The sequence below is a fragment of the Anomalospiza imberbis genome, chromosome Z (genome assembly GCF_031753505.1).
Source record: "Anomalospiza imberbis isolate Cuckoo-Finch-1a 21T00152 chromosome Z, ASM3175350v1, whole genome shotgun sequence".
Lineage (NCBI taxonomy): Eukaryota > Metazoa > Chordata > Aves > Passeriformes > Viduidae > Anomalospiza > Anomalospiza imberbis.
Genome location: NC_089721.1, coordinates 72205268 through 72217858, shown reverse-complemented (window position 1 = coordinate 72217858; position 12591 = coordinate 72205268). Strand labels below are relative to the sequence as shown.

Here is a 12591-nt window from a genome sequence, read left to right as displayed (position 1 = left end):
CATATTTGCATTGAGTCTGCCTGTTTTCCATTAAAAAAAATCCAAAAAACAACTTTTAGGACAAGAAAAACTAGCCTAATAAAATAGGATAGGCCCACTCATAAATCACAGTATTGGAGGTTCTGCTCCTGAATAGAGACCTTGAGGAAGCTTTTTGCTCTGCCTCACTGAAATGTCTGATGCATCATCATCTGTGAGATTTCAGAGAGATTTGGCAAGTTTATTCCTTAACTGTAAAGTGGTTTTAATTCAAAACTAGTTAGCAGTTTCCTGCCTTTCAGGCAAAATGGCACAATCTTGTGCAGATAAAGCCTCACCATCTGCTGGTAAAAAACACATTTTCAGCTTGTTGTACCCACTGCAACCCTAACACAGACTGGGCTTGAGAGAAGCAAAATTACTTGAATAAAGTGGTTGTGTCCCACCTCTCATGCCCTAAAGTTTAATTGTCAGCTCAGGTGGCACTTTGCATAAAGAAGATGGTTTTCAGGTAACTGGTCTATCATTACAGGATTTTTTATTTTTTTGGGCAAATGAATTTGCTTTTATTTGTCTTTCCTTTTTTTTTTTTTTTTTTTTTTTTTTTTGTATTTTCTATAAAAAAACAGTTTGGGATCTTCTTGGCTGAGGCCAGAACTTATCTTCAAAGTGCTCCTTGGCCAAACTTAGGGCACATTGTCCAATAAGCAGAATAAAATAGGATTTAATTACAGTAAGCTCTGGGATCCAGTGGCTGCTCACAAGTATCTGTGTTTTTCTGATTTGCTGTGCTGTATCTGGGTGGCAGGGAGCAATCTTTTCTTATCTACAGCATGTCCCTGCTCTCTCCCCTTTTTTTTTTTTTTTTTTTTTAATTCTTCTTCTTTTTTTTTTTTTTTCTGTTTTTGAAAGAAATAACTTTTCAGTAGTTCTCTTTGTTGGGAGAGGTGGAATTCATGTTCTGGAGCCGGTAAGCCACACAACAAAACAATTTTTTGGGCAAAATAACGACACCCTTTTTTTATATTAAGGGGAAGGAGTTGTTGGCCGCTGTGTTAGTGCAGCATAAAAAGTGGTTGTCCTTTCAGAAAACCCAGACCCTCACACGTGGGGCAAGTTCAGTGAGAGCTGGGGCCACTGACACCGGGCTGGGAGCATCACCTGAGGTTGTGTGGACCAGCAGGAAGCTGCAAACTTTGGCAAATCTGCCTGGTCCCTGATTTCAGATGATTTGTCCCAAAAGTGAAGGTGGTGAGAGCAGCCCCTGAGGTGTGCTCAGAGAACTTGCAGCACCCCAGCTCTTTTAGAGCTTTGTTAGTCATTACTTCCTGAAAATCAAGCCAGTTTCTGCTCAGGATGTTTCAGGTACGATTACATTGATAGATTCAAGAGGCAGGAGAGAATAATGTAGTGTTTTTTAGAGCATGTTTTGCTAGCTCTGCTTTTCTTCTGTTCAGGGTAGTTATAGGGCTATTCTGTTGGCTTTGGTTTATTTTCCCTCTGATGTGCAATGAAAATGGCTATATGTAGTCTTTATTTACATTTAGAAAATTACAGAATCTAAAATGTTCTTGCACTTTACTGTAGACTTTTCTCCCAGCATTTCTGCAACAGTGAGCAACGCTTTTAAGTATGTACCACGGACAATCCTCATCCCACAGTTATCTATAATGCTCTGAGCAGTGAAAACAAACACATTTGGGAAAAAAGCACGGTGTTGCAGGAGAAGGAAGCAAGGCTCAGACACTCACACAACTGTTTGAGCAGAGGAATTTGCCTTCTTGGATCTTTTTATACCTTAAACGTGATGCAATACAAACTACAGAACAACAAAACTTACATTATCAGCTGAGGCATTTAATAATTGATCAAAGGGAGAGAGGACAAAACGGGAAGCTTGAAAATACACCAGCGAAATCGAATTTAAATAATTCACTTAGCTCTGTGAATGGTAACTTTTACAGCTGTAAAGCACACCCATCCAAACAGAAAAGAAAAAGAAAAAAGAAAAAAAAAACCCAAAAAACCTGGTGTTGCTTTTGGCAGCTCCCCCTTTGTGTTTGCTAAGGACCCTTGTGAGCAGGCACAGCAGACAAGGAGCCCTTTGGAGCTATTCATGTTATGGATTAAGCACATACAGCAACTTGGGGCTGTGCCCAGAGCCCCCCGCCCCACGAGGGGGGTTTTTCACATCCCCTGGAAAACGCTGCTGATAATTAGTGCTTTGTAGGGCGGTGAGCTCACTGCCATTACATAAGATTAGTGCTGTAATAAGGAGCTGGCCAGCGTCTGTGGCCAGATTGTCTGTCACTGGGAGAATGCTGCCAGCCAGGAAAGGGATGGGGAATATTGCCACTTTTAAAGCTGTACAGAGACCCTGCCTTGGTTTTTCCTCCCCTTCAGCACAGGGGCGTTTATGCTTTGTGTTCTGCAAAGCTGGTTCCTCAGGCTGTCAGTTTTAGGTAGCTGCATTAAAATAAAAATTAAAAAAAAAAAAAAAATTAAGAAGAAGAAGGAAAACAACCCAGAAACTTAATTCTGGCAAAAAACAAAGCCCTCTCTTTTCCTTCCTTTATTGGTCGGTGAGTCAGAAGGCTTTAACTTGAGCACATCTGTAACTGCACCCCTCTCAGAAAGAGTAACTTCATTGAGCACACACACACACACACACAAAAAAACCCCAAAACCTTCAAAAGGCATGGAGTATTGTAGTGAAGGAGCCTGCCTCTGAGGGTTAAGTAATGCAAACAAACTAAAAAAGTGCTGTAGTCAGCTGCAAACAAAAAGCTCATTGTGCCCATGTCCCACAGGATCCTTGGAGGAGATTTTAAACCTACCAAATGTTTTGGTTCTGTGCTGCAGTCAGTCATTACGGCCTCTTTTTAAGATGCTCATTTGACCCGCATTTAAATGGAGGAGAACTATATAATGTTATTAATGACAGGTATATTTTTGGTTCAGGATGTCTTAACGAGGGCCTCTTGGACAAAGTGGGGTTTTGTCTTGTTTTTACCTGGGGGGTCAGCAGTTACTTCAGAGACTTGTTACTGCTGGGCTGAAATTACTCTGGGCTAAAATTCTTGGACAGCTTCAAGCCTGCAGTAATTGTTGACAAAGTGCAGGATTTTCCTTCTTTTTATTTCCCCTCCCCCACTCAGTGGCTCTCCTGGTAGCTGTGCACAAAAAGATTAAATCACACCCCACACAATTTGCAGCGCACTCCTAATATATATACATGTCAATGTGACTCCAAAACAAACATGAATTACACCAAACCAGCACTTACCACCCTACTTCCTTTGCCACTCATTTTTAACGTGATTTCTCAGCTGCTAAAGTGACTTCTGAGAGCCCATCACACACAGCGTACTCTCAAAGTTGAACTGTACAGCGTGTGATGAAAGCTATTGTTCTGAAAACAACACGTGGTAAAGAGCAGGTAAAAGTCCACGGCTTCATGTAGCTTTGAAAGAGTTAATGAAAGTTATAATTCTGAATAATTATCATTTTGGGGAAACTCTGGGCGTTGGAGCAAGCAGACAGCGGCACCTAGTGGGGTTTCATTACCATTCTCACTATTTCCTGCTTCTCATGGAAAAATCGTCATTCTATGGTGTTGCTTTAAAAACATCCCACAGCTAGTCATCTGCTGCACCATACAATCATTTCTTCCCAAAACTATAGGGCTGACGGTGCTTTTATGTTTCAGTTTCATCAGGTAGCCTTTTTTCCTCTGGTTGAATTTCAATTAATTAGATTTCTTTTCCCAAATTATTTCTTTTTGCTTATTCAATCTGCAGTCGCTTCTTTTGGATAGATGCACAGGAATGTATGTTTTCCAGAGTCCTTTTTTTTTCTTGCAAGTTGCTGCACAGGACTAAAAAAAGTTTTTCAATACATTCCATCTCTCTCTAACCAAAAAACCCAACCCCTGCAAGTGAAATCTTTTGCAGAAGTACTTAGCAAAGCTCCTCCTGAGGGTTTGTCTTGCTCACAGTGTGACTCAGTCATGGGGAGTGTTGGGTTCCTGCCTGGTCCAAACCCTGCCAGTTTCCCAAATCCTATGCAAATAAAACTCAGCTTAGGAGCTAAAGGAAAGACATTCAACCAGAACCTAAAAAAAAAAAAAAAAAAAATCAGGATCACGACATGTGATTTTTGTGTGTACTTGTAGATAGGTTTAAGTAAGAGCTGTCTTCAAATTTATTTGAGTTTCTCCCAGCAAAGATTTATGCGCACACTTGGTCCCTCCTTCAGGCAATTATTTTAGCCTCTGTATGAATCTCCATGTGATCTTCCCTGTGATCATCCTCCTTAAGGCATGACCCATGCCTTTAAATCAAGGTGTGTGCTTAAACTCTCACTGAATGGAGTTTTCAATTTAAAGAACGCTTTTGGTCAGTTCTGTCAGTCTGCTTCCTTTCATAAAATTAAACAGAAAAATCCTCTGCAGGAGTGGAGGGAATTTTAGTGGAATAGAGCCTGCACTGTAAGATAACTTATTGTCTTTCCCATGTAAAAATGCATTTAAATACTAGCTGACCTTAATGGTAATATTTCATTCCTTGCCAAATCTTCATAGAAATCTGGTTGATTTTTTTTTTTTCCCTATGGAAAAGAAACGCAATCCTGTTTAAACTTCCCAAGCATCTCCTGTAACAGCATCAGTGCTGTTACAAAATCACAAATGAGGGTTTCCTGGACTGATGCATGTGCTCATTGAAACCTCGTGCTGATCTTGTTGAAGTTCAGCCACTGAGTAATTCCCTAGACTGACTGGAAGTGAGATGTAATTTTTACTTAAGCTGTCCAATTATAACAACCCCCACAGTGAGGGACTCATTCAGGGCCTTTCTAATAAAGATTTCTAAGACTTTGTCTGCTATTGTGTTGAAAAAGTAAAAAGTGTATTCCTGTTCTTATCAGAGCTATGGCAGGAGAAGAAAATGGTGATAATAAGGTTTGCAGTAGTGGTTTCAGCTTAGTGAGAAATACCAGGCAGGAAATGTTGCTTCACTTTCAGATGAAATGGCACAGAAAGTATCCAATCAGCCAGTCCCTACCTCTTCCATTGTTGTTTTTTCTCTAATTTGCCTCATTAGTCCTGCACTAAGGAGGAATCAGATAGGGAAGTAGCCAGAAGGAAAGAAAATAAAAATCTCAACAGCAAGCTCCAAAAAGTGCCAAGAGAGATTTGTAAAGACAGCTTATTTAAACATGCTGAAAACATGTTTCCTTTCCCAAGAAGGAAAAGCCTTAACCTGTAAATCTAAATATATATGTATTTCAAGTAAATTATTTCCTAGTCCTATGCAGAAGATTATTGGCCTTTACACAATACCGAGGTCAAGCAGCACAGTTTTGTTGGCATCAGTGCTCTTTTATTGTGCTTCCTTAAACACAATGCTTGTTGGCTATTTTGGGATGCAAAATCGGAGTGATTGATCTCAGGCACTTGATGAGCCTTTTGGAGATAAAAGAAGGGCTGAAATTTCCAAAGGAGTGTCTCAAAGCTGAGATACTCCTGGATGCACCTGGGCAGTGCAAGCACCTGAAAGAGCTGAGTGGATTACCCATTAGTAAGGAAATGAGCCCTACAAGAAAGGCTGCTTATCTGAGAATTTAAATAACGAATCTCCCACGAGGGATGGGAAGATTATGCCCCTTCTGTTTAATTAGCAGCCATCTGAATGAGAATAGGTAGTGACTGGCTAATAATGTTTTCTGCTTTACAGCTCTTGCTATAGTCCTGGCTTTTTAAGCTCATTTTACGTGACAAGTCAGCCTGCCACCCAACACGACTGTGAGTTTATGCAGGGCCATATAAGGAAATCATCCCCAAAAATGTGGAACTTCATAAAACGTCCTCGTGGGCTTTTGCAGCCATAATATCCAAACTCCTCCTGTGAGGCAAGAGAATAGATTTCCCCCTGTTTTATGGGCTGTGAATGACCAGCCAAGTGCATTATCTAGTGCCACGTAGGAAGTCTGAAGAGCTGAATCCCAACTCAGCTCCAGCTCTAAGTCATGGACCATCCACACTCTGCAGGAAAATTTTCAGGGTCTTTTAGCAGAGAAAGCTAGAACAAATAAATCCAGTGCGACAGAGAAGGCTTTGATTTCAACAATAAAACAAAAAAAAGTACAAGTAAGATCAACTAATTATTACAGTATAATTAAAAGCACAAAGAGTATAAACTCCACTTCTCATCCTGAAATGATGGTCAGGCAGACTCCCCAAAGACCAAATGAAGGTACAGGCACCAAACCCCTGTCCCTGGGTCTAGGTCCTGCAGTCACCTGGCTACACAGAAACCTCAGGTTTTTGAGGAAAAGTCCCAACCACCCTGCCACTGAGGATACTGAGAGTTTTTCAGAGTGGGTGGTGCAGTGGTGTCTGCCTGAGCTTGAGGTCTGTGCTTGATCAAGGGCAGGTTGTAGTAAATAGCACAGAGAATAAAGAATTCTGCCGATTTTGGTATCAGTGGGACAGAGCTTGGAGCAGCCTGTTCTGGTGGAACTTGTCCCTGCCCATGGCAGGGTGTGGGACTGGATGATTTTAAAGGTTCCTTTCAACCCAAACCATGCTGAGATTCTGTGATTGCTCTGGACCTCCCTCTCCACAGCCACCTCAGCTGGAGGAGAAGTGTGGCCAGCCAAACCTCCTCTGAAGTTCATTTAGAGTCTTGTACATAATTAAGATTATATGTCCAGAAGTGTACACTCTAGAAGTGCTTTGCATTTCAATACAGAGAAAAAAAAATCATGTCTGTTGTGGTAATGTTGCTTAAAAAACAGAGTAGTGATGGTTTTTAGGTCACTCTGTGCAATCACCCAGTGTCAATATTTCTGATAAGGACTAAAAATTTTACAGCAACTTTTCTTCCATGTATTCACTAAGTATTTTATTCTATTTAGGTTTTGTCTTATGAATGATATAGCTAAGAGCCTTGCCAAAGGTTTTTTTCCCATTAATTTTTTTCTGATATGGAGATGGTGCAATCATCCAGATCTATACCAGTGGAAGCCAGATTCGTGCCTATGCTCATGCAAAGATCTATTCCATAAGAGAAATGCAAAATATTAATTTATTTGTCTAGTAGCCTGTTCCACTCAAACTGTGAGAATATCCCTGTATCATTGTCCCATTATCAGTGTCTAAATAAGGAATTGGAAAACTACAGAGGGGCTGGGTGGGGACCTAAGAAAGCAATTCAGCAGTCTGGAACTTCCTCTGCTAAGCAATTCTGGCACCAGACCCAGGCAAAATCAGAGCTCCTCAGCCAAAATAAATCTGTGCAATGACGATATCAGATGTGAGGTAACAGCAAGTCATGCTGGAGGATATCAGACATTCTTGAACAAACCACAGGGCCTAGATGTAATACTTTGCCACTACACTGCAGCCCTGCCAGCTAAGCAAACACAAATTTTGGAGTCATTTTGGCAAGGCAAGTAAGAGCATATGGAGTCTGTGTGCTGAAGGGTGGGAGCTGGCAGGCTGCTGAGCACCTCCAGCTCACACGCCCCCAAACAGCCACTAAATATCCTTCATTCCCACACTCTCATCCCTATGGAAGCAAGCAGCTCTGCAGTATTATTTCCACAAGAAACAGCTGCAAGGCTTGTTGAAATATTTCCCTGGCTCTCAGGACATTATTGGTGAAACTTTTTGCCACTAACCTTAGAGTGTTCTTTAATTTTTGTACCTATGCACACATTCTTGAAAGCAAATGGATCCTAAACTTGAGTAAATTAGTTGGTTTGCACTGTAATTTAGGACTGTTAAACACTGAAAAGTTGAGATGGAGTTAATTTCGTTCCAGCTGAAAAGGGGGATGTTTTATTAGAGGTAATAAATTCAGTGCATAAAAAATTTATTCAGACTGTGCTGGTTAAATTGCCTGGATAATTAAAACCTATGATGGGTAAGATGACACGTGGTAGGAAAAGGTTAAGTACTTAACTCATTTTCCTTTCATAATTTGATTCATTGTAAGGTAAATATTACTTATGTGGGGTATGTTAACTTTATTTCTATAATGTGTTCACCCAGGCAGTGAATAGGGGTTATTTCACAAAGTTAAGAAAATAGAAAACTAAACTTCTATGACATTTGTACAGGCCAGCTCTAGTCAGAAAGATGTAAGCACTGAGGAAAATATAAGCACTGTAGAAACTGTGTCATTTTGCCCATACAAGGGGCTAGCTGCCTGGTTAATGTCTGGCATTTATGTGAATTCCAGTTCTTACAGATATCTATTTTTACCCTTCCTTAAATTCTTCCTGGAGTGGCACAACAGAAATCCCAGCAAAAACTGAAAATCGTTAGGGGTGGTTTCCAACTATTCTCTCACTTTTCTTGACATAACATTATGCAAATCTCAGATTCCTGTGCTTTGTTTGGGAGCAAAGTGAGGGATTATCCCACGTCTGCTGGCTGCCAGGACAGGGCCCTGTATGTCCCCTGACAAGAACTGCTGCACAAGTTTCAATCAGTCTGACAAAAGCGTTGCTACTTTTCCTGCTGGTTGATTGTAAAATCAGACTGAATCCTTCCAAATTTTCACCCAAAAGTGACATTGTGCTGCTATTTCACAGCCATTTGAAGGTTCTTTTGTGAGTTTTTGTTTGTTTGTTTTGCATTATACCAAAACCCATATTTCTACTTCTAAATGTAGTGCATTTTGAAGAAGCATTTTCTGCTTTCGTTCATATATTTTCATAGAAGTTTGAGGCTGGTTTTTCAACAGAGGGCAGAATTTGGATCACCATTTCTAAAGCCGTGAGGCTGCTGTCCGGGCTCAGACTGCCACCTAGCATTTTTAGTGGAAACACCAATCTCCAGTGGTTTTGGGGGCCACACTCTTGACTCTTTCACTTATGTTGCACCTAATTCTGCATGTCATCCTGTGGAATGAATTCATTAACTGACTGAAATCATCCAGTGTCATAAATAATCCAAGTCTGGGAAGTTAGTCTGTAATTTCTCACTTAGTAGATGTGCTCTAATGAGGGTCACAGGATATTTACTCTATTTTCTTGCATTATACTTATTATATTTAAGTAGGAAAGAGTGGTTTTGACACACTTTAGTTTTGCTTGTGTCTCTTTGTTTTGTTCACCTGACATCAGTTTACAGTAAATGAGAAGTTAGACCAGACTATTTTCCCCCTTGAGATAATCTTTAATATAGTGGGAGGATATTATAAATCTACCCTTTGTTTAGTCCATGCTTAGCAGCCTGAATCAAACAGTTGAGGTTGCTTTTTGCCGCAGGTCATATCATGTGCTCCTTTGTTAATGTAAATATCTTCCAGCACGGGGAATGATGGTTTTGCTTCTCTTTTCTGCAGCAATATGAGAACTGGAGGCCAAACCAGCCAGACAGCTTCTTTTCTGCTGGAGAAGACTGTGTTGTCATAATCTGGCATGAGAACGGGCAGTGGAATGATGTCCCGTGCAATTACCACCTCACTTATACCTGCAAGAAAGGAACAGGTACAAACTTTGCAGTGACAAAAGCATGATTTGCTAAATTGCCGCTCAGTACTTTTTTGCCACGTTCTTTGGACCTTGATGGATCCATCAGTTTTCAGTCCTTTCAAACAGACTGTCTCTGAGGATGACAGGAAGAGCCCTGGAAAAAGGACTTCTTCCTTAAATGCTTGTAGTATCTTCACTTGTTTTCAGGTTTCTTTGTGCGAGTATGCCAACTTTTTGGCTGGAATTTACATTTAGAATTTGAACCAAAAAGGCATTGCTGACCACAGTGTCTGCCATTTTCCAATTTCCAACACTATTAGCTTTGGTTTACAAGACAGGAGATCTACAGGGCAGACTGATCCCCCTGTCCATGTCTGGATGTTCCTCTTGGGAGTCCAGCTGAGGTCCCTTGTCACCTTCCCTTAGCCAGGGCTCAGAGGCCAGTCCCAGCTCAATCTGGGCTCACAAACTGAATTTTTGGGTGATGCCCTCTCTTCCTTCCAGTGGCTTGTGGCCAGCCTCCTGTCGTGGAAAATGCCAAGACTTTTGGGAAGATGAAGCCTCGTTACGAGATCAACTCCCTCATCAGATACCACTGCAAGGACGGCTTCATCCAGCGCCACATCCCGACCATCCGGTGCCAGGGGAACGGACGATGGGATATGCCCAAAATTACTTGCATGAATCGTGAGTCCTCTGAAAGCAAACCACTGGCAAATCAGAAACAGCGGGCTAATTTAAGATTAATAAGTAATTAATGTGTATTTTAAGAGAGGAGCAAGTCTGGCAGGACAGATTATGGCGAAAGAACACCAAGCCTCTGAAACGAATGGGAATCTTCCTCTTCTGTGTTTACTGATGCCTTGGAGTGGCTGCCTAGAACAGGGGCTAGACAAGATTAAGAGAATAAGAGTAGATATTTATTTAAGGCCTTCAAAAGGTACACCTTGGACAGTCAAAGCCTCCCAGAGGCTACACCCAAGATGGACAATGGTCACGAGTTCTTCACACAATTATAAGTTTGGTTCATTTACATTTCAGGGGTTCATCCTCCAATTCCAGCCTCAGGTAATGAAGTCATTTACCCCCACATTTGCTTTCAGGCCCTGAGGCTGTCCTTAGGCCTAGAGGAGTTGTGTTGTCTGACCAAAATGTGAAGACAGTAACTAACACTTTATATGGAGTTCAGAGTTATACCCTAGAGAGTACAGGATTTGAAAAACACAAACGTTAAAATCTTAAGGCATCACTCCAGAAAGCATTAAGATTATTTTGAAGTTAGCAAATCAGGGAATCAACAGGTTCCTAATAATGCTAATGATTCTTTCTGCAGCTGTGTGTGTATGCCTGTAACACTGCCACAGCTCCAGTTAATAATTTGTTTACCCTTTTAATTAACCAAGAGTAAATGCAACTGTGTCGTGAAGTGTAGCCAGCCCATTCGCAGTTCCATTTTAAATGAATCTCCCTTTTTTTTCTTTTCCTTCTCCCTTCTCTCTGCAGCCTCCACATACCAAAGGACTTACTCTAAGAAATACTACTACAAACACTCCTCATCAGGCAAGGGGACGTCGTTAAACTCGTCCAAGCACTACCACCGCTGGATCAGGACGTGGCAGGACTCGAGGCGCTGAGAGCTAAATGGTGAATTGGGGATTTCCACCATTTCAGCCAAAGTCATAACTTTCTGTGCCTTTTTCTATCACTTACAGGAGTATTATCGAATCGTTTTGAAACTATGGACTGTAGTATTCACAACGCGTTTTGCAAAAAAAAAAAAAAAAAAAAAAGGAAAAAATAAAAATTACGGTGTTTATCAGAAAATTTAAGAAATAAATAAAAAAGAGGAGAAGTGCTTATGGGGATAAAAGGAAACCATTTCCAGCCTATAAAGATTATTAGTTTTCTATATGCCATCGGTGTGGACCATTTTATGATATGTACCAGCCTTCTGCAATATTTAAACAGCTCAATTTTAGCACCAATGAAAATGTAAATAAGATGATTTTAATGTTGTTTGACTGTGTGTTGTTTTTAAAATCCTGTATATAAAATGAAAAGTCACACTAATTTCAGGCATATTTATGGTTAGAACGGCCTCAGAGGTCTTCAGTCATTTATGACATTGTTTCTGTGTTGTTTACCTAGGCTGGAAATGGTTGAAATAAAGACTTCACTGACTGAAATTTGCAATTATCAGGTGAAGATAAACACACAAGTGACATGACTTTTCTTTTTTTTTTTTTAAATTTTTTTTTTTTAAATGGGAGCTGTGCCAATTCCCACCCAAGGTACAGTTTGTGTCCCATGAGATGAAAAGTTTAGACAGAGCACATAAAAGTGGCACGAAGCATGAACTAGGGACTGTGATATGGAACGTTTTTTCTGCTCTCCATTCCAGCTTCAGCACATGTGAGAAAGGACTGTGTGGAGGAGTTGTGTATGACAAGGAGAGCCTGTAAAATTCCAAGTGCTAATACATTAACTTTATCAACCAGGGCCACTTTTTTTTTTTTTTTTTTTTTTTTTTTTTTTTTTTTTTTTTTTTGAGAAGAGAAGAGAGAAAAAAGGAAACAAGGAAAAAAATTACTTTCATGATATTAACCACAAGGTCTATATTACAGGTCTCTGCATTCTAAAATGGAGGTAGACCTGGTGTTTGGGGGATTTTTTTTTTTTGTAGAAAACAAACAAAAATCAAAAAAGTAAATAATTTTGTATATATAACCATTTTTTAATCTTTTTATAAAGTAATGAATGTTTGTGTATGAATGCTGCAGCTGTGAAGCGTACATAAATAAATGAAGTAAGCCATACTGATTTAATTTATTGGATGTTATTTTACCCATTCAAAGAAGATTCAAAGAGCTCACCAGTGCAGTATTAGCCCCTGAGCTCCACTTTTGGAACCATCTTTCAGTTCAGCTTGCTCTTTTTCCCCGGAGAACAAAAATTCCTGCTAAACAGGATAATTTGTTGGCGGCTAGATGGGTGAGAGCTATGCGTGACCCGCAGAAGAATCAGGATCTTGGCTTTCTCTAAAGAGGTGTGTGCACAGATTGGTTCTAGGTTGTAGTTTGGTGCAGTGTGTACGTAGGAGTTTTCTGTCATGATTTCTTGCCCTGG

At 40.4% G+C, this 12591-nt stretch overlaps 1 protein-coding gene across 9 annotated transcripts in view; it reads left to right on the top strand.

Moving 5' to 3' along the window:
- The window catches only part of VCAN (versican), a 98437-nt gene extending 86156 nt beyond the window's left edge, over positions 1 to 12281 (top strand). For all 9 annotated transcript variants that reach the window (XM_068176472.1, XM_068176464.1, XM_068176473.1 and 6 more), the window contains 3 exons: positions 9336 to 9480; positions 9970 to 10152; positions 10969 to 12281. In XM_068176472.1, coding sequence (XP_068032573.1) covers positions 9336 to 9480; positions 9970 to 10152; positions 10969 to 11099 — 459 coding nt within the window. In that variant the 3' untranslated portion in view covers positions 11100 to 12281. The remainder of the gene's footprint in view (positions 1 to 9335; positions 9481 to 9969; positions 10153 to 10968) is intronic.
- The last annotated feature ends 310 nt before the right edge of the window (positions 12282 to 12591 follow it).